Source organism: Oncorhynchus masou, unplaced genomic scaffold (genome assembly GCF_036934945.1).
Source record: "Oncorhynchus masou masou isolate Uvic2021 unplaced genomic scaffold, UVic_Omas_1.1 unplaced_scaffold_768, whole genome shotgun sequence".
Lineage (NCBI taxonomy): Eukaryota > Metazoa > Chordata > Actinopteri > Salmoniformes > Salmonidae > Oncorhynchus > Oncorhynchus masou.
Window position 1 is genome coordinate 281,459 of NW_027014146.1, and position 22,535 is coordinate 303,993.

A 22,535-nucleotide genomic window follows, 5' to 3' on the forward strand; every position below is an offset into this window, starting at 1 on the left:
GGCAGAGCGGAGCAGTTGCCGTACCAGGCGGTGATACAGCCCGCCAGGATGCTCTCGATTGTGCATCTGTAGAAGTTTGTGAGTGCTTTTGTTGACAAGCCGAATTTCTTCAGCCTCCTGAGGTTGAAGAGGCGCTGCTGCGCCTTCTTCACGATGCTGTCTGTGTGGGTAGACCAATTTAGTTTGTCTGTGATGTGTATGCCGAGGAACTTAAAACTTACTACCCTCTCCACTACTGTTCCATCGATGTGGATAGGGGGGTGTTCCCTCTGCTGTTTCCTGAAGTCCACAATCATCTCCTTAGTTTTGTTGAGTGTGAGGTTATTTTCCTGACACCACACTCCGAGGGCCCTCACCTCCTCCCTGTAGGCCGTCTCGTCGTTGTTGCTGATCAAGCCTAGCACTACATATACTAAATATATACTTTACATACACTATACATATACTATACATACATACACTATACATATACTAAATATATACTATACATACACTATACATATACTAAATGTATACTATACATACACTATACATATACTAAATATATACTATACATATAATATACATATACTATACATATACTATACATACACTATACATATAATATACATATACTAAATATACACTATACATACACTATACATATACTAAATATATACTATACATACACTATACATACACTATACATATACTATACATATACTAAATATATACTATACATATAATATACATATACTATACATATAATATACATACACTATACATACATACATTATACATTTAATATACATACACTATACATATACTAAATATATAATATACATACACTATACATATACTATACATATACTAAATATTTACTATACATACACTATACATATAATATACATATACTAAATATATACTATACATACACTATACATACACTATACATACACTATACATACACTATACATATACTATACATATACTATACATATAATACACATATACTACACATATACTACACATACACTATACATATACTATACATACACTATACATATACTGTGTGTGTGTGTGTGTGTGTGTGTGTGTGTGTGTGTGTGTGTGTGTGTGTGTGTGTGTGTGTGTGTGTGTGTGTGTGTGTGTGTGTGTATCCTTACAGGATGAACCCACTACAGGTATGGACCCCCACTCCCGACGGTTCCTGTGGACTGCCATTATGAGTGTCATCCAGGACGGGAGGGCCGTGGTTTTGACATCACACAGGTACCCCCACCCCCCAGCCTCCCCCACAAACACATACCCACACACCCTTCCCCTATACCTTCACAGACAAGTCCAGTCCAATGGGATTACTGTACCTGAACTAGTGTTCTTGGTGTTGGTCCAAGACATAGCAACGTGGTACACATGGGTCATGTCATGTCAGTACACATGGGTAATGTCAGTGCACATGGGTAATGTCAGGTCTACACATGGGTCATGTCTACACATGGGTCATGTCATGTCTACACATGGGTCATGTCAGTACACATGGGTCATGTCAGTACACATGGGTCATGTCATGTCTACACATGAGTCATGTCAGTACACATGGGTCATGTCAGTACACATGAGTCATGTCAGTACACATGGGTCATGTCATGTCTACACATGGGTCATGTCAGTACACATGGGTCATGTCAGTACACATGGGTCATGTCAGTACACATGGGTCATGTCAGTACACATGGGTCATGTCATGTCTACACATGGGTCATGTCAGTACACATGGGTCATGTCAGTACACATGGGTCATGTCAGTACACATGGGTAATGTCATGTCAGCAATCCAGATGCTACACTGGAGTGGCCATCTGCTTGTTTCTGCTTGTTTCACTGTCTGTTGACTGCCTGTCTGTCTGTTGACTGTCTGTCTGTCTGTTGACTGCCTGTCTGTCTCTGTCTATTGACTGCCTGTCTGTCTGTTGACTGCCTGTCTGTCTTTGTCTATTGACTGCCTGTCTGTCTCTGTATGTTGACTGCCTGTCGTCTCTGTCTATTGACTGCCTGTCTGTCTCTGTATGTTGACTGCCTGTTGACTGCCTGTCTGTCTCTGTCTGTTGACTGCCTGTCTGACTCTGTCTATTGACTGCCTGTCTGTCTGTTGACTGCCTGTCTGTCTGTTGACTGCCTGTCTGTATCTATCTGTTGACTGCCAGTCTGTCTCTGCCTGATGACTGCCTGTCTGTCTCTGCCTGTTGACTGCCTGTCTGTCTCTGCCTGTTGACTGCCTGTCTTTCTCTGCCTGTTGACTGCCTGTCTGTCTCTGCCTGTTGACTGCCTGTCTGTCTGTCTGTTGACTGCCTGTCTGTCTCTGCCTGTTGACTGCCTGTCTGTCTCTGCCTGTTGACTGCCTGTCTTTCTCTGCCTGTTGACTGCCTGTCTGTCTCTGCCTGTTGACTGCCTGTCTGTCTCTGCCTGTTGACTGCCTGTCTGTCTCTGCCTGTTGACTGCCTGTCTTTCTCTGCCTGTTGACTGCCTGTCTGTCTCTGTCTGTTGACTGCTTGTCTGTATCTGTCTGTTGACTGCCTGTCTGTCTCTGCCTGTTGACTGCCTGTCTGTCTCTGTTGACTGCCTGTCTGTATCTGTTGACGGCCTGTCTGTCTCTGCCTGTTGACTGCCTGTCTGTCTCTGCCTGATGACTGCCTGTCTGTCTCTGCCTGTTGACGGCCTGTCTGTCTCTGCCTGTTGACTGCCTGTCTGTCTCAGCCTGTTGACTGCCTGTCTGTCTCTGTCTCCCGACTGCCTGTCTGTCTCTGTCTGTTGACGGCCTGTCTGTCTCTGTCTGTTGACGGCCTGTCTGTCTCTGTATGTTGACTGCCTGTCTGTCTCTGTATGTTAACTGCCTGTCTGTATCTGTCTGTTGACTGCCTGTCTGTCTCTGTCTCCCGACTGCCTGTCTGTTGACGGCCTGTCTGTCTCTGTCTGTTGACTGCCTGTCTGTCTCTGTTGACGGTCTGTCTGTATCTGTCTGTTGACTGCCTGTCTGTCTCTGTCTCTCCAGCATGGAGGAGTGTGAAGCTCTGTGCACTCGTTTGGCAATCATGGTCAACGGCACCTTCAAATGTCTGGGGACCATACAGCACCTCAAATACAAGTAGGTCTGTTACCATACTGTTACCATACAGCACCTCAAATACAAGTAGGTCTGTTTCCATACTGTTACCATACAGCACCTCAAATACAAGTAGGTCTGTTACCATACAGCACCTCAAATACAAGTAGGTCTGTTACCATACTGTTACCATACAGCACCTCAAATACAAGTAGGTCTGTTACCATACTGTTACCATACAGCACCTCAAATACAAGTAGGTCTGTTACCATACTGTTACCATACAGCACCTCAAATACAAGTAGGTCTGTTACCATACAGCACCTCAAATACAAGTAGGTCTGTTACCATACTGTTACCATACAGCACCTCAAATACAAGTAGGTCTGTTACCATACTGTTACCATACAGCACCTCAAATACAAGTAGGTCTGTTACCATACTGTTACCATACAGCACCTCAAATACAAGTAGGTCTGTTACCATACTGTTACCATACAGCACCTCAAATACAAGTAGGTCCGTTACCATACTGTTACCATACAGCACCTCAAATACAAGTAGGTCTGTTACCATACAGCACCTCAAATACAAGTAGGTCTGTTACCATACTGTTACCATACAGCACCTCAAATACAAGTAGGTCTGTTTCCATACTGTTACCATACAGCACCTCAAATACAAGTAGGTCTGTTACCATACTGTTACCATACAGCACCTCAAATACAAGTAGGTCTGTTTCCATACTGTTACCATACAGCACCTCAAATACAAGTAGGTCTGTTACCATACTGTTACCATACAGCACCTCAAATACAAGTAGGTCTGTTACCATACTGTTACCATACAGCACCTCAAATACAAGTAGGTCTGTTACCATACAGCACCTCAAATACAAGTAGGTCTGTTACCATACTGTTACCATACAGCACCTCAAATACAAGTAGGTCTGTTTCCGTACAGCACCTCAGTATAGCCATCACTCCCCAGACTCTGTCCCTACTGGTCGTGTCCCAGGACAAGTGTTCCTATCTGTCTTGAAGGACCATAAAAAAAGAGAGGAAGATTTAACAACAATCACATAATTTCAAATTAAATTAGAAGAAAAATAACACATTTGGTTTGACAAGATCTAAATGAGTCACTGATCACAGTACATGGAGTAGCCAGCCAGGGAGATCCGGGCTGGGAGAGTATGGTGAAGTAGCCAGCCAGGGAGATCCGGGCTGGGAGAGTATGGTGAAGTAGCCAGCCAGGGAGTTGGGGGCTGGGAGAGTATGGTGAAGTAGCCAGCCAGGGAGATCCGGGCTGGGAGAGTATGGTGAAGTAGCCAGCCAGGAAGATCCGGGCTGGGAGAGTATGGTGAAGTAGCCAGCCAGGGAGATCCGGGCTGGGAGAGTATGGTGAAGTAGCCAGCCAGGGAGATCCGGGCTGGGAGAGTATGGTGAAGTAGCCAGCCAGGGAGATCCGGGCTGGGAGAGTATGGTGAAGTAGCCAGCCAGGAGATCCGGGCTGGGAGAGAATGGTGAAGTAGCCAGCCAGGGAGATCCGGGCTGGGAGAGTATGGTGAAGTAGCCAGCCAGGGAGTTGGGGGCTGGGAGAGTATGGTGAAGTAGCCAGCAGGGGGAGATCTGTGCTGGGAGAGTATGGTGAAGTAGCCAGCCAGGGAGTTGGGGGCTGGGAGAGTATGGTGAAGTAGCCAGCCAGGGAGTTGGGGGCTGGGAGAGTATGGTGAAGTAGCCAGCCAGGGAGATCCGGGCTGGGAGAGTATGGTGAAGTAGCCAGCCAGGGAGTTGGGGGCTGGGAGAGTATGGTGAAGTAGCCAGCCAGGGAGATCCCGGGCTGGGAGAGTATGGTGAAGTAGCCAGCCAGGGAGTTGGGGGCTGGGAGAGTATGGTGAAGTAGCCAGCCAGGGAGTTGGGGGCTGGGAGAGTATGGTGAAGTAGCCAGCCAGGGAGATCAGGGCTGGGAGAGAATGGTGAAGTAGCCTGCCAGGGAGATCCGGGCTGGGAGAGAATGGTGAAGTAGCCAGCCAGGGAGATCCGGGCTGGGAGAGTATGGTGAAGTAGCCAGCCAGGGAGATCCGGGCTGGGAGAGTATGGTGAAGTAGCCAGCCAGGGAGATCCGGACTGGGAGAGTATGGTGAAGTAGCCAGCCAGGGAGATCCGGACTGGGAGAGTATGGTGAAGTAGCCAGCCAGGGAGATCCGGACTGGGAGAGTATGGTGAAGTAGCCAGCCAGGGAGTTGGGGGCTGGGAGAGTATGGTGAAGTAGCCAGCCAGGGAGATCCGGGCTGGGAGAGTATGGTGAAGTAGCCAGCCAGGGAGTTGGGGGCTGGGAGAGTATGGTGAAGAATGAGAGCTCTATTCTGGTGTTCTCTGGTGCATTCTGATGCCTTGATTCCGTACCAAATACACATTATTGAATACTTTGAAGCTAGAGTCCTTAGTTGATACATCAGTCTTTGGACTTATAAATTAATAAATTAATCCATTGATTGTTGAAGTATAAATTATAAATTTCTCACGAGCTTAGTTCAACTGTCGTACCCCATCAGAACCCAAATCATGAGCCTATTTTACTACAATGTTTGTTAGCAATGTAAACCAGCACCGTATAGCCTCAAAACATGCTTAAAAACTATAATTTTTAATATCATGGATGGTCAGTCCTTGCATCCATTGCTTTGTCTACGAATTTGGTTACATTTCTCCTCTCCCATCACTCAGCTGTTTACCAAAACAGAGGCAGGGTGCCACGCGTTTTAATTGTTTCAATGAAAGACTCAGATTGATCAAATGGATTGTGGTTTTGAGTAGAAAGACATGACTTCGTAGGGTTTGAAGCCCCCAGTGGAAAAACACATACTTGTATTGTATTATTCAAGATATTGCTGTATGTCTCACTGATTTAAATAAAAGTGTTGACGATGGAGAAGTTAACTGCTGTTTTCTGTGTCGTAAAGCCCATGTTTAATACCTATTTCATTCACCAATCACACCTGTTGGTCTATTCATGAGCACCTGACTTACTCCACCGTCTCTCTCTCACTCTCCTCTCCAGGTTTGGTGATGGCTACGTGGTGACCTGTTTCTCTCCCTCTCCTCTCCAGGTTTGGTGATGGCTACATGGTGACCTCTCTCTCTCCCTCTCCTCTCCAGGTTTGGTGATAGCTACGTGGTGACCTGTTTCTCTCCCTCTCCTCTCCAGGTTTGGTGATGGCTACATGGTGACCTCTCTCTCCCTCTCCAGGTTTGGTGATGGCTACATGGTGATCTCTCTCTCCCTCTCCAGGTTTGGTGATGGCTACGTGGTGAACTCTCTCTCCCTCTCCAGGTTTGGTGATGGCTACATGGTGACCTCTCTCTCTCCCTCTCCTCCAGGTTTGGTGATAGCTATGTGGTGACCTGTTTCTCTCACTCTCCTCTCCAGGTTTGGTGATAGCTAAATGGTGACCTCTCTCACTCTCCTCTCCAGGTTTGGTGATGGCTACATGGTGACCTCCCTCTCCCTCTCCAGGTTTGGTGATGGTTACATGGTGATCTCTCACTCTCCCTCTGCTCTCCAGGTTTGGTGATGGCTACGTGGCGATCTCTCTATCTCTCCTTCTCCTCTCCAGGTTTGGTGATGGCTACATGGTGACCTCTCTCTCCCTCTCCAGGTTTGGTGATAGCTACGTGGTGACCTGTTTCTCTCCCTCTCCAGGTTTGGTGATGGCTACGTGGTGACCTCTCTCTCTCCTCTCCAGGTTTGGTGATGGCTACGTGGTGACCTCTCTCTCTCCTCTCCAGGTTTGGTGATGGCTACGTGGTGACCTCTCTCTCCCTCTCCAGGTTTGGTGATGGCTACGTGGTGACCTCTCTCTCCCTCTCCAGGTTTGGTGATGGCTACGTGGTGAACTCTCTCTCCCTCTCCAGGTTTGGTGGCTACGTGGTGACCTGTTTCTCTCCCTCTCCTCTCCAGGTTTGGTGATGGCTACATGGTGACCTCCCTCTCCTCTCCAGGTTTGGTGATGGCTACATGTTGACCTCTCTCTCTCCTCTCCAGGTTTGGTGATGGCTACGTGGTGACCTCTCTCTCCCTCTCCAGGTTTGGTGATGGCTACGTGGTGACCTCTCTCTCTCCTCTCCAGGTTTGGTGATGGCTACGTGGTGACCTCTCTCTCTCCCGCTCCAGGTTTGGTGATGGCTACATGGTGACCTCTCTCTCTCTCCCTCTCCAGGTTTGGTGATAGCTATGTGGTGACCTGTTTCTCTCCCTCTCCTCTCCAGGTTTGGTGATGGCTACATGGTGACCTCTCTCTCCCTCTCCAGGTTTGGTGATGGCTACGTGGTGACCTCTCTCTCCCTCTCCAGGTTTGGTGATGGCTGCATGGTGACCTCTCTCACTCTCCTCTCCTGGTTTGGTGATAGCTACATGGTGACCTGTTTCTCTCACTCTCCTCTCCAGGTTTGGTGATAGCTACGTGGTGACCTGTTTCTCTCCCTCTCCTCTCCAGGTTTGGTGATGGCTACATGGTGACCTCTCTCACTCTCCTCTCCAGGTTTGGTGATAGCTACGTGGTGACCTGTTTCTCTCCCTCTCCTCTCCAGGTTTGGTGATGGCTACGTGGTGACCATGAAGGTAAAGGCAGCTATAGCAGGCGTATCTCCAGAGCTGGGTCCAGCAGAGAGCTTCATGGAGAGCAGTTTCCCAGGGTGTGTCCAGAGAGAGAAACACTACAACACTCTGCAGTATGAGATCGCCTCCTCCTCCCTCGCTAGGATCTTCCAGCTGGTGGTCGCCAACAAGGACAAACTCAATATAGAGGATTACTCTGTATCACAGACTACACTAGATCAGGTAACTACTCTATCAGACTACACTAGATCAGGTAACTACTCTGTATCATAGACTACACTAGATCAGGTAACTACTCTATCAGACTATACTAGATCAGGTAACTACTGTATCAGACTACACTAGATCAGGTAATTACTCTATCAGACTACACTAGATCAGGTGACTACTCTATCAGACTACACTAGATCAGGTGACTACTCTATCAGACTACACTAGATCAGGTAATTACTCTATCAGACTACACTAGATCAGGTAACTACGCTATCAGACTACACTAGATCAGGTAACTACTCTATCAAACTATACTAGATCAGGTAACTACTCTATCAGACTATACTAGATCAGGTGACTACTCTATCAGACTACACTAGATCAGGTGACTACTCTATCAGACTACACTAGATCAGGTAACTACGCTATCAGACTACACTAGATCAGGCTACTACTCCGTCTGTCAGACTACACTAGATCGGGTAACTATAGGGCTGGTGTTAAGATTAGGGATTAGGTGTTTGGGATTTAGGTTTAAAGACAAGCACCAACTAAGTGTTTCACTGACCACACAACAGGTGGTAATTTAGCATGGCAATGTTTAAGGATAGACTCTGCAATATGACCTCATCAAACACAGCCAGGAAAACATCTGAGGTGGGGAGGATTTATTATGAGAGATTAAGACTTGAATTTTTTTTTTTTACCTTTATTTAACCAGGCAAGTCAGTTAAGAACAAATTCTTATTTTCAATGACGGCCTGGGAACAGTGGGTTAACTGCCTGTTCAGGGGCACGACAGATTTTGTACCTTGTCAGCTCGGGGGTTTGAACTCTCCACCTTCTGGTTACTAGTCCAATGCTCTAACCACAGTATAGAATATCCTTGAGTACAAATTGATGGCACAGTACTTAGCAAGTAGCGAACGAAATAGCTGTCGTGAATATATGATTATAAAGGACGTTTATAGAACCTTGGTGTTGATTATAAAGGACGTTTATAGAACCTTGGTGTTGATTATAAAGGACGTTTATAGTACCTTAGTGTTTTCATTAACATTGTGTTGATAGTAAAGGTGTTTCTCTCTCTCTCTCTCTCTGTTCTCCAGGTGTTTGTGAACTTTGCTAAGCAGCAGGCAGGAGAGGATGAGGAAGTTTTACAACCCCGAGCGGTCAACGCGCGCAATGAAAAACAAAATGTCCCCACGAAACGCAAGGTCTCCCCCATCAAGATAAAAACCAGAAGACAAACTAAGACTTGAAAGTTAATCTGTGAAAATATGACTTCCTACGGAATGTATTGTCAAAATGTTTCATGCAGAAAACCGACAAAATGTATTGTTTATTTTAACCTTTATTTAACTAGGCAAGTCAGTTAAAGAACAAATTCTTACTTTCAATGACGGCCTGGGAACAGTGGGTTAACTGTCTTGTTCAGGGGGCAGAACGACAGATTTGTACCTTGTCAGCTCGGGGATTTGAACTTGCAACCTTTCGGTTACTAGTCCAACACTCTAACCACTAGGCTACCCTGCTGCCCCATTGTAATAGCTAGACATGCACAGGCACACACTGGCAGTATTATGAACACATTTTGAAATTAATGGAAATTATGGTAAGATTCATGAATTATGTTTGGAATATGTTCCTTAGGCTTTGGAAGTCCTATTTTTGCCTGTTGATTGTGCATTGTGTAAAATGGCTGCCAAAAGTCAAGAAGAGGTCACGTTTGCAGGACACAGATGTCAGTTGACAGCAGATAGCTCCTCAAACACACCGGGGGTGTGATCTCAATAGTTTGGCTTCCTCGCCTCGTCTCCTTTTCACGTGTTCATTGAAGAGGAAGCAGCTCCCTTGGTTTATAAGGGGGCTGCTTCCTCACCTCGTCTCCTTTTCACGTGTTCATTGAAGAGGAAGCAGCTCCCTTGGTTTATAAGGGGGCTGCTTCCTCACCTCGTCTCCTTTTCACGTGTTCATTGAAGAGGAAGCAGCTCCCTTGGTTTATAAGGGGGCTGCTTCCTCACCTTGTCTCCTTTTCACGTGTTCATTGAAGAGGAAGCAGCTCCCTTGGTTTATAAGGGGGCTGCTTCCTCTTCAACTAAACTAAATTAGGTTCCTATTTTGTGTTGTTATTACGCAGTATCAATACGGGACCACAAGATGGCGCTGCATTTACACTGACATTTATATACCAAAACTAATAAAAATGCTTAGATAATTTATGTAGCCTTTTAAATAATTCTAGAAAAAAATCTTGCCAGGCTTATATATGTGTTTTGCCATTTTCATCACTTTAGGACATATTCTGTTAGCCATTTATAGCAGACGCTCTTATCCAGAGAGACTTACAGAGAGACTTACAGAGAGACAGGTGAGACAACCACAATCATAATAAGTACATTCCCCCCCCTCAAGGTAGCTATCAGTGCTGGTAGTGAGGTGGGTTGGTGTGGGATTATTTAAGATACGCTTTGAAGAGGTTTCAGATGTCATATCCTAAGCACAGCTTTATATGCTCACAATACAATGTCATTTTACCTTTATTTAACCAGGCAAATCAGTTAAGAACAAATTCTTATTTACAATGACAGCCTAGGAACAGTGGGTTAACTGCCTGTTCAGGGGCAGAACGACAGATTTGTACCTTGTCAACTCAGGGATTTGATCTAGCAACCTTTCGGTGACTGGCCCAACACTCTAAACACTAGGCTACCTGCCACCCACAGAGGGCCGTGTGGGTGCAGGCTTTTGTTCTAGCCAAGCAGTCTCGGTTGAAGACAATAACTCTTAGTTGATTAGTTGAATCAGGTGAGTTTCTGCTTGGCTGGAATGAAAGCCTGCACATATATGATATAGTCTTTCACTCCTGTTGTAGTGGACTCAAACACAACGTAACGAACAAACTGCAAAATATATTGTTTATTTTATTGTTACCGTTTTCTTTTTTTTGTTTTTGAAACTTCATGTCATTTTCAGTTTGTCATTTGAAATGTCATGATAACTGTGTTTAACATGTTACAAATGCTGTTTCTAATCAAGAAGACGCTTTGGATTTACGCTTCCATTTCCTACGATCAGGGACGGGCAACTTCGACGGTGTTGAGGGCCACAAAAAATCTGAAGTCATTATGAGGGGCCATAGTGGCTGGCGGGTCTGTATACCCACATTTATATACCAAAAACTACTAATAATGCTTAGCTCATTTACATAGCCGTTCAAATCATGTAGAAATATCTTGCTTGGTTTATATATTCTACACATTTTGCCATTGGATGTAAAGAAAATGTTGCTGTTTTAAAGCAAGTATTTTGTAATTCTACAAATTTTGACCATTGGGACAGAGAGCAGATTTGGCAATTTTCTAACACATTTCCTTTAATTCTACTCATTTTTCTATGGGGTGGAGAGAAATGTGAGACTGACCAACAAAATCAAATGCCCCCCCCCCTCGGCTGGTGAATCCACCATGATTACTACCTTTCGTTTATAGCTGGCCGCTAGACTAATCTACTAATCAAATTTGTTTTGGCTGACATTCCAGCAGTGATAAATAACGAGAAAACAAGAGAAAAACTGTTGATGTACAACCACATTTCAAAATGGCACCTTGTGCATTCTACCCCCCTCCAGCGTCTACGAGGGCCTTCAAAAGGGGCCCCTTGCGGGCTGCCAGTTGCCCATCCCTGTCATAGTATTATGGATGAGAATAGATTTGTGTATCAACTTCAACTGATGCCATGCTTTAACAGCAAAACACTGGCCCTGTTAAATCCAAACACAAAGTTACTGTGAAAAAAAATAGAACAGTCCCACTGTAAAACTAACAACGTTAACAAATAAGATAAAATACTAATTAATTAATATCACACAAATTAAAAAGTTATGGTTACTTCATATCTGATTTGACTGAACAGGGCCGTCTGTCCTTCAACAGGGGAACAAGTGCACTAGACTTCAAGTGCACTAGACTTCAAGTGCACTAGACTTCAAGTGCACTAGACTTCAAGACCACTACTATAACGTATAGACATTGTCACTCACATGAACTGTGCTGCAACGATGATTATGGTGAATAAAAAAAATGTATAAATTCTCTACGACTAAAGGAAATCAAACCAATCTATTGTATCATTCCACACTTTGCAGAACATTCATCCTAACTTAAAAAAAAACCAACAGTATCTGTGTAAACCCATAACCTTGCTACAAATGTACACTTTTAGTGTAGAGTTGAGTGATGAGGTTAACAGGCCTGAGTGAGGCCTTGTAACCCTATTCTGACCGAGAGGCTGTCACACAGTCCATTTATATACAGCTCGCTTATTGACTGGGTATCTGTTGTCCCCCCATATAGTGTCACTCCTTTTGGCCAGAGCCACATCATATCCCCTACAGGTATCTATTACCACAGTGTCCAGTACACTGCTTTCTCTAACTGTAGTAGAGTATGCAATGGGTCTGTCTAAAATAGCATTCTATTCCCTATGTAGTACACTACATTTGGCAAGAGGCCGATGTGGCTCTGGCCAAAAGTATAGCGAATAGGTTTGCGCACAATTTTGGTAATTTACCCCAAATTCCCAGGTGTTCCAGAAATCCTGGTTGAACGATTACAGATTTCCTTGCTTATTTCCTTCTGATTACGTGGAATTTAGAACTGGGATTTCTGGAGAAAACTGGGGATTTGGTGACAAGTTAGCAGATTTTTTTGCAACCCTTATTAAGGAACAGGGGTATAATTAAGGAACAGGGGTATAATTAAGGAACAGGGGTATAATTAAAGAATAGGGGTATAATTAAGGAACAGGGGTATAATTAAGGATCTTGTTGTTAACCCTGGCTGGCTCAAAGGAACAAAGGGATGATAGCTGATCTTAGTTCAGGGTAGTCTGTAAACTCTGTGGTGTACATCTTATGTTTTCCCTGTGCCCAGATAGTCATCTGGATGAAGCCCAGCAACGTGAACAGGGCCACTGTGGAAAGAGAGTGAGAAAACAGTTAGTTAGTAGAGTCACGAAATTGGTGACTAAAACTTAAACAAAGGAATGGGATTGTCTCCTTAGTATCACACGTACTTATGTCAGTCTTTCAATTTCAATTTCAATCTTTATCGAGACTGCAGAACTGGCAGTGTACAAGAATAACCCTTATTTACACGGTACAACATAACAGAACTGGCAGTGTACAAGAATAACCCTTATTTACACGGTACAACATAACTGGTGTGATGATCCCTCCTGATGACCTGCATGGAATTATGGGATCCTTCGTTAACACATAGGACAAAATTGTGAAAAAATCCTCAATGGCACTGCTCAGGCTAAAACAAGCTATTGGGCTCCAGAGTCCTCTTATCTATCTCTGTGAGTTTGACCCACCTCATAGGTGTAGTTGGGACATGACACAAAGAAGAAGAGCCATGTGAAGGGGTTCCTGGTGGGGTAAGGGATCCGCTTGGGCCTCAGACCTAGTAGACAGCAGGACACAACTGTGAGAAGATGTGAATCATGATGGAAATATCTTCTCAGCTGGCAAACTACCACACAGATGTTGCTGACTCAACTAGCAATTTGTGAGAAATATTTGAGGAACTTGCTCCCTATTACCTATCTTGGCTATGACATTGTTCTGGAATATGCAATCAATACAACACATTCAGAAATGCTGGAAAGCAACTCACCATTACAGCCCAAGTTATTGAGAGCCAAATGAATTGAGAAGTTTCCAGCTTCACAGAGCTGAGAGTACAAAGAAAGAAAGAAAGAGAGAGAGAGAGAGAGAGAGAGATGAAGACAAAGGTTAAAAGAAAGAGAGAGAGACATAAATATACAAAGAGAGAAAGACAGAAAGAAAGAAAGAAAGAAAGAGAAAGAAAGAGAGAGAGAGATAAAGACAAAGGTTAAAAGAAAGAGAGAGAGACATAAATATAGAAAGAGAGAAAGACAGAAAGGTTAAAAAAAAGAGAAAAAGAAAGAGAGAAATACATTTTTTGGGAAAGAAGCCATTTCTGAAGACAGATGATGAAGAATGTTTTCCTCTGCTGTTCTGAACTCAATGACAACACAATGAGGCCGAGAGATATAACACAAGGCTACATACCATAAACACCACCAACGCAGAGTAGACTTGGAGATTAGGCTACATACCATAAACACCACCAACGCAGAGTAGACTTGGAGATTAGGCTACATACCATAAACACCACCAACGCAGAGTAGACTTGGAGATTAGGCTACATACCATAAACACCACCAACGCAGAGTAGACTTGGAGATTAGGCTACATACCATAAACACCACCAACGCAGAGTAGACTTGGAGATTAGGCTACATACCATAAACACCACCAACGCAGAGTAGACTTGGAGATTAGGCTACATACCAGAAACACCACCAACGCAGAGTAGACTTGGAGATTAGGCTACATACCATAAACACCACCAACGCAGAGTAGACTTGGAGATTAGGCTACATAGCATAAACACCACCAACGCAGAGTAGACTTGGAGATTAGGCTACATACCATAAACACCACCAACGCAGAGTAGACTTGGAGATTAGGCTACATACCATAAACACCACCAACGCAGAGTAGACTTGGAGATTAGGTTACATACCATAAACACCACCAACGCAGAGTAGACTTGGAGATTAGGTTACATACCATAAACACCACCAACGCAGAGTAGACTTGGAGATTAGGCTACATACCATAAACACCACCAACGCAGAGTAGACTTGGAGACTAGGCTACATACCATAAACACCACCAACGCAGAGTAGACTTGGAGATTAGGCTACATACCATAAACACCACCAACGCAGAGTAGACTTGGAGACTAGGCTACATACCATAAACACCGCCAACGCAGAGTAGACTTGGAGATTAGGCTACATACCATAAACACCACCAACGCAGAGTAGACTTGGAGACTAGGCTACATACCATAAACACCACCAACGCAGAGTAGACTTGGAGATTAGGCTACATACCATAAACACCACCAACGCAGAGTAGACTTGGAGATTAGGCAACATACCATAAACACCACCGACGCAGAGTAGACTTGGAGATTAGGCTACATACCATAAACACCACCGACGCAGAGTAGACTTGGAGATTAGGCTACATACCATAAACACCACCGACGCAGAGTAGACTTGGAGATTAGGCTACATACCATAAACACCACCAACGCAGAGTAGACTTGGAGATTAGGCTACATACCATAAACACCACCAACGCAGAGTAGACTTGGAGATTAGGCTACATACCATAAACACCACCAACGCAGAGTAGACTTGGAGATTAGGTTACATACCATAAACACCACCAACGCAGAGTAGACTTGGAGATTAGGCTACATACCATAAACACCACCAACGCAGAGTAGACTTGGAGATTAGGCTACATACCATAAACACCACCAACACAGAGTAGACTTGGAGATTATGCTACATACCATAAACACCACCAACGCAGAGTAGACTTGGAGATTAGGCTACATACCATAAACACCACCAACGCAGAGTAGACTTGGAGATTAGGCTACATACCATAAACACCACCAACGCAGAGTAGACTTGGAGATTAGGTTACATACCATAAACACCGCCAACGCAGAGTAGACTTGGAGATTAGGCTACATACCATAAACACCACCGACGCAGAGTAGACTTGGAGATTAGGCTACATACCATAAACACCACCGACGCAGAGTAGACTTGGAGATTAGGCTACATACCATAAACACCACCGACGCAGAGTAGACTTGGAGATTAGGCTACATACCATAAACACCACCAACGCAGAGTAGACTTGGAGATTAGGCTACATACCATAAACACCACCAACGCAGAGTAGACTTGGAGATTAGGCTACATACCATAAACACCACCAACGCAGAGTAGACTTGGAGATTAGGCTACATACCATAAACACCACCGACGCAGAGTAGACTTGGAGATTAGGCTACATACCATAAACACCACCAACGCAGAGTAGACTTGGAGATTAGGCTACATACCATAAACACCACCAACGCAGAGTAGACTTGGAGATTAGGCTACATACCATAAACACCACCAACGCAGAGTAGACTTGGAGATTAGGTTACATACCATAAACACCGCCAACGCAGAGTAGACTTGGAGATTCCCGTACGCTGTAAGACACACACAGCACCTTAAGCAGCAGAAACATCTATCGACACAGAGTTGTCATAAATTCATTCATTTGTTGGTTGAGAGTGGTACTCACATGGTGGAGTGTAGAGGGGGTGGTTGATGTAGTAGGCTAACCAAGCAGAAAACCCCCAGTAGTACAGGCAGTTCTAAGAGTAGAACAGTGTAGTATATAATAGAAAATAATAGAATAATATAGTATAGTATATAATAGTATAGTAATAGAATAATAGAAAATAATATAATAGTATATAATATGATAGTATAGAATATAATTGTATATAATATAATAGAATAGCATATAATATGATAGTATAGAATATAATAGTATAGAATATAATAGTATATAATATAATAGAATAGCATAGAATATAATAGTATATAATATAATAGAATAGCATATAATATGATAATATAGAATATAATAGTATAGAATATAATAGTATATAATATAATAGAATAGCATAGAATATAATAGTATAGAATATAATAGTATAGAACATAATAGTATAGAATATAATAGAATAGCATAGAATATAATAGTATATAATATAATAGAATAGCATAGAATATAATAGTATATAATATAATAGAATAGCATAGAATATAATAGTATAGAATATAATAGTATAGAATATAATAGTATAGAATATAATAGTATAGAATAGAATAGCATAGAATATAATAGTATATAATATAATAGAATAGCATAGAATATAATAGTATATAATATAATATAATAGCATGGAATATAATAGTATAGAATGTAATATTATAGAATATAATAGTATATAATATAATAGAATATAATAGTATAGAATATAATAGTATATAATATAATAGAATAGCATAGAATATAATAGTATATAATAGAATAGAATAGCATAGAATATAATAGTATAGAATATAATAGTATATAATATAATAGAATAGCATAGAATATAAAAGTATAGAATATAATAGAATAGCATAGAATATAATATAATAGTATATAATATAATAGAATAGCATAGAATATAATAGTATATAATATAATAGAATAGCATAGAATATAATAGTATATAATATAATAGAATAGAATAGTATATAATATAATAGAATATAATAGTATAGAATATAATAGAATAGCATAGAATATAATAGTATAGAATATAATAGAATAGCATAGAATATAATAGTATCTAATGTAATAGAATAGCATAGAATATAATAGTATGTAAGATAATAGAATAGCATAGAATATAATAGTATAGAATATAATAGAATAGAATAACATAGAATATAATAGTATATAATAGAATAGCATAGAATATAATAGTATATCAAATAATAGAATAGCATAGAATATAATAGTATAGAATATAATAGAATAGCATAGAATATAAAATAATAGTATAGAATATAATAGTATATAATATAATAGAATAGCATAGAATATAATAGTATAGAATAGAATAGAATAGCATAGAATATAATAGTATAGAATAGAATAGCATAGAATATAATAGTATATAATATAATAGAATAGCATAGAATAGAATAGTATATAATACAATAGTATAGAATAGAACAGTATATAATATAACAGAATAGCATAGAATAGAATAGTATAGAATAGAATAGTATAGAATATAATAGTATAGAACATAATATTATATAATAGAATAGTATAGAATATAATAGTATATAATAGAATAGAATAGCAGAGAATATAATATTATATAATATAATAGAATAGCATAGAATATAATAGTATATAATACAATAGAATAGCATAGAATATAATAGTATAGAATATAATAGTATAGAATATAATAGTATAGAATATAATAGTATATAATAGAATAGAATAGCATAGAATATAATATTATATAATATAATATAATAGCATAGAATATAATAGTATATAATACAATAGAATAGCATAGAATATAATAGTATAGAATATAATAGTATAGAATATAATAGTATAGAATATAATAGAATAGCATAGAATATAATAGTATAGAATATAATAGAATAGCATAGAATATAATAGTATATAATAGAATAGAATAGTATATAATAGAATAGAATAGAATAGTATATAATATAATACAATAGCATAGAATATAATAGTATAGAATATAATAGAATAGCATAGAATATAATATAATAGTATAGAATAGAATAGAAGAGCATAGAATATAATAGTATATCATATAATAGAATAACAAAGAATATAATAGTATACAATATAATAGATTAGCATAGAATATAAAATAATAGTATAGAATATAATAGTATATAATATAATAGAATAGCATAGAATATAATAGTATAGAATAGAATAGAATAGCATAGAATATAATAGTATATAATATAATAGAATAGCATAGAATAGAATAGTATATAATACAATAGTATAGAATAGAACAGTATATAATATAATAGAATAGTATAGAATATAATAGTATATAATAGAATAGTATAGAATATAATAGTATATAATAGAATAGAATAGCATAGAATACAATAGTATATAATATAATAGAATAGCATAGAATATAATAGAATAGTATATAATAGAACAGTATAGAATAGAACAGTATAGTATATAATAGAAAATAATATAATAGTATAGTATATAATAGAATAGTGTATATTAGTATATAATAGAATAGTATAGAATAGTATATAATAGCATAGTATATAATATAACAGTATAGAAAAGCATTGTATAGAATAGTATAAAATAGTATATATTAGTAGAATGCTAATTCTATAATAGAACAGTATAGTATGTATATAGTAGTATAGAATAGTATAGAAAAGTATAGTATAGTACATAATAGTATAGTATATAATAGAACAGTATAGTATATCAATGAATAATGAATAGAATAGTATAGAATAGTATAGTATAGAATAGCATCATATAGAATATAATAGTATAGTATCCCTCCATCCCATGACATCTCAACACCAGAGGCCTGCCAGACATCAGATGTTTCGATACAGGGTGGGAAGATCACCACCTAACAACAAAAGCCCAACGCCAGCATCTATCTATCAGATTTTTTAGCCTGACTACGTTTTAATTCAGTTTTAAGAGATGAACATTCACAACCTGTTTAACCAGGTGTATTTAGCCAGGTAAGTCACTGAGAAAAAGGATCTTGTGATTAAACTTTGATCATTGACCAATTGAACGTAAACACTGTTGAAGTCCCGACTGTGTTAAGCGCCAGAGTCCCGGGGAACTGACCCTCATGATGGTTTGCAGCGGCAAGGTGCCGTCGGAGAAGCGGTGGATGAAGATGGTTTCCAACAGCCTTCTGAAGTAGTGGAAACAGTGACACACACACGCCAGCCTACAGCAGTAGAGAGAAGGGGGTAGAGTGGGGGTAGAGAAGGGGGTAGAGTGGGGGTAGAGAAGGTAGTGGTAATAGTAAAGAGGACAAGAGTGGGGGTAGAGAAGGGGTAGAGTGGGGGTAGAGAAGGTAGTGGTAATAGTAAAGAGGACAAGAGTGGGGGTAGAGAAGAGGTAGAGTGGGGGTAGAGTGGGGGTAGAGAAGAGGGTAGAGTGGGGGTAGAGAAAGGGGTGGAGTGGGGGTAGAGAAGGTAGTGGTAATAGTAAAGAGGACACGAGTGGGGGTAGAGAAGGGGTAGAGTGGGGGTAGAGTGGGGGTAGAGAAGAGGTAGAGAAGGGGGTAGAGTGGGGGTAGAGAAGGTAGTGGTAATAGTAAAGAGGACAAGAGTGGGGGTAGAGAAGGGGTAGAGTGGGGGTAGAGAAGGTAGTGGTAATAGTAAAGAGGACAAGAGTGGTGGGTAGAGAAGGGGTTGAAGTGGGGGTAGAGAAGCTATCAGTATTTTGTAGTTGACCTTTTGACCCAAGGTGAATTGACTGACAGCATGTTCTCTTTCACAGCAATGACACAGACATTCTAGACTATTGTAGCAAAACCTTAACTCAATACCTAGAGACCTCGTCAAGAGATTCAGATCTCTTGACATAAAAGCGAAGGTGTTGGGATGACAGTCGCTGGACCCGGGTTCTAGTCCCCAAATATAGCTACATTGGTGTCAGAAGTGTGATGGCACCTGTGAGGCCATCGGAAAAGAGTACAGAGAAACTTGAGGACACACTCTCCCGAAGGAAGCCGCTGGACCGGTCGGGGCTACCCTCGGAATTTGCTACCATATACGTACGTGACCACTGAGCAGGGATTGGAGGTATAGTCATCTTTCTGCTCGTAGATGTTGAGGAGATGGAGGAAGAAGAAAAGGTAGATGAAGAGAGGTCCGATGCACTCCGCCAGAAACACCTGTACAGGAGAAGAGAGGTTATATACACCTGTACAGGAGAAGAGAGGTCAGATACACCTGTACAGGAGAAGAGAGGTCAGATACACCTGTTCAGGGGAAGAGAGGTCACTGATAGGCAACATGTCCGCTCACTGTTTGCTGTTCCCAAAAACAGTACAGTGGGGAACAGCACCTTGTCCAATATCCCAGAAACATCGTGGTCTCACCATGGTCCACCCCAGCTGCGGTCCCAGGTCGTGGAAGAACATTGTTACCGTGGTTCCCACCGGTAGATTCTCCAATACCTCATCATCCTTCAGGGACTCCCCATCTGACAAAATGTAGTGTTTTCATGGTTACAGTTCTGTATAACAAGATGCTTTATTTAGCAGCCGTTTCCCGGTCACAGATTAAAACCTAGTCCTGTACTAAAAAGTGCTTTCAACAGAGAATCTCCATTGATTCTTACTTTTCAGTCCAGGACTAGGCTTGGTGACTAGGGGAAACGGGACCTAACTGTGTATTGAAAGAGATCTATACATAAGGGATAGAGGTGAATCATGTTGATGCTCCGAATAGACAGGGAAGACATTAGGACATTCAACCCCCCCCCCCCCCCCCAGTCTGGAGCAGTGAAGTCACAAGCTGGTCGACTACTGCATAGCAATCTAGCTGTGCCAAAAGCCCTGAGCCTGGTTTTCCAATAACGATGGAATTGAGGTAAAATGCATCTTTAAAACACTAAGGAAAGACGATGCATTCGTTCTCTCTGCATGATGATTTGGGGAACTCATGTTACACTTACCTGACTGTTTTAACGATGCGTCGTTTCTGCAACCGACAAAAGATTTAACATGCGTTTCCCAAAACGCCACGCAGAGATCGGACGGACGCTAAGTGCATGGTTGGCACGTGTCAGTACCGATAGGGACGAAAGAAATGGAGCGCGGCTCTCGGATATTACCCACACATTATATTTAATTCACAAAACTGATGACGGATCATCATGTAGAGAAGACTGGCAACTTTGTATTTGTAGTCAACTTTGTTCTGAAGTTATCGGTGGTCAACAGATGGGATAAATCACGTGTCTAATATTGAACGACACACTCTGAGTAGTTGTTTCTATCTGTGGTCTGAGACAGGTGTCAGATTACAAACCGTTTTCAAGTGCAACGTTTACAACGATGGTTTTGGGGAAACGGCTATGAGATTTAACGATGCTCCTACGAAGGTTCTAACCACACCAAAGACTAATATATTGACATATATATTTCAAATACATATGTACTAATTTGAAAATTAAATACATCTAAATACATGTATTACTTAAGTATGTCCATTTATTTGGTACACCCATCTAGTACCGGTCTGACTTTTTTTGCCTCCAGAACAGCCTTAATTATTCGGGGAATGGCATTCAATCGTTGCTCAGTTGGTATCAAGGGACCTACTGTAAAGTGTGCCAGGAAAACATTCCCCACACCAGTAGACCACTGTCACCAGCCTGTACCGTTGACACCAGGCAGTATGAAGCCGTGGACTTATGCTGCTTACGCCTAAGGGTTGCTACGGTGACCGTATCACCGCCATGGCGATCACAAGTCATGATGGCAGTCAAATACCATGTTTATTCCCGGTTGTTTCGGCTTCTCCAAGCTCTGATGCTGCTGATGGTCATTAGTAGTCTACCAAACTTGCTAACTGCCTGGTACTCAGCACTCTATTGTCCCCCTAATCACGCTGACATCAATACAAATGTATATTAAGAAAAAAACAAATCAAACACTTCATAAGCTCATGTTCCATAACATTTCTATAGGCTATGCAATTGGGTGAGAAAACAGAGTGATGGCCTCTAATAAAAAGAAGAGAATCCCATCAGCTTCATATAGGCTAGGCCTACTATATTTATTTCTCAATGTTCCTAATAGTAAGCACATGGCTTCTCTTTACAAGAGGAGTATAGCCTACCTGGCTGGCATGAAAATGATCCAAGGCAAAAGCGTCCTCCATTCGCTAGTGCATAGTTGACCTTTGCACTAGTTGACAGGTAAATGATGGTAAATGGTACATTTGAAATCAAAACAAATTTCACATAGATATTATTTAGTAAAGACACGATTAAAACAATAATATAATAGTCAGA

General features: G+C 41.1%; 2 protein-coding genes across 2 annotated transcripts in view; one reads left to right on the top strand and one right to left on the bottom strand.

Annotated features, from left to right (window-relative positions):
- The window catches only part of LOC135537407 (retinal-specific phospholipid-transporting ATPase ABCA4-like), a 104,570-nt gene extending 95,069 nt beyond the window's left edge, over positions 1-9,501 (top strand). The window contains 4 exon segments of the mRNA XM_064963577.1: positions 1,148-1,251; positions 3,032-3,124; positions 7,675-7,924; positions 9,025-9,501. Of these exon segments, the coding sequence (XP_064819649.1) occupies positions 1,148-1,251; positions 3,032-3,124; positions 7,675-7,924; positions 9,025-9,177 (600 nt within the window). The 3' untranslated portion in view covers positions 9,178-9,501.
- A 3,260-nt stretch (positions 9,502-12,761) lies between these two features.
- On the bottom strand, positions 12,762-20,655 carry LOC135537405 (very-long-chain enoyl-CoA reductase-like). Its single transcript, XM_064963575.1, has 8 exons — positions 20,614-20,655; positions 20,291-20,406; positions 19,347-19,452; positions 16,176-16,248; positions 16,037-16,080; positions 13,597-13,654; positions 13,282-13,383; positions 12,762-12,910 (listed from the first exon to the last, which is right to left on the bottom strand). Exons 1-8 carry the CDS (start codon positions 20,653-20,655, stop codon positions 12,762-12,764), a joined length of 690 nt encoding a protein of 229 aa, XP_064819647.1.
- Between the last annotated feature and the right edge of the window lie 1,880 nt (positions 20,656-22,535).

What these genes read in the sequence shown, in the direction of transcription:
- LOC135537405 (XM_064963575.1), bottom strand. Translation starts at nt 20,655, where the DNA reads ATGTTCTTCCACGACCTGGGACCGCAGCTGGGGTGGACCATG. An exon ending in AATCCCTGCTCAGTGGTCAC is followed by an intron (nt 19,453 to 20,290) that starts GTACGTATATGG and finishes CTACTGCTGTAG; the next exon opens with GCTGGCGTGTGTGTGTCACT. An exon ending in CTATGAGGTGGGTCAAACTC is followed by an intron (nt 12,911 to 13,281) that starts ACAGAGATAGAT and finishes CTAACTAACTGT; the next exon opens with TTTCTCACTCTCTTTCCACA.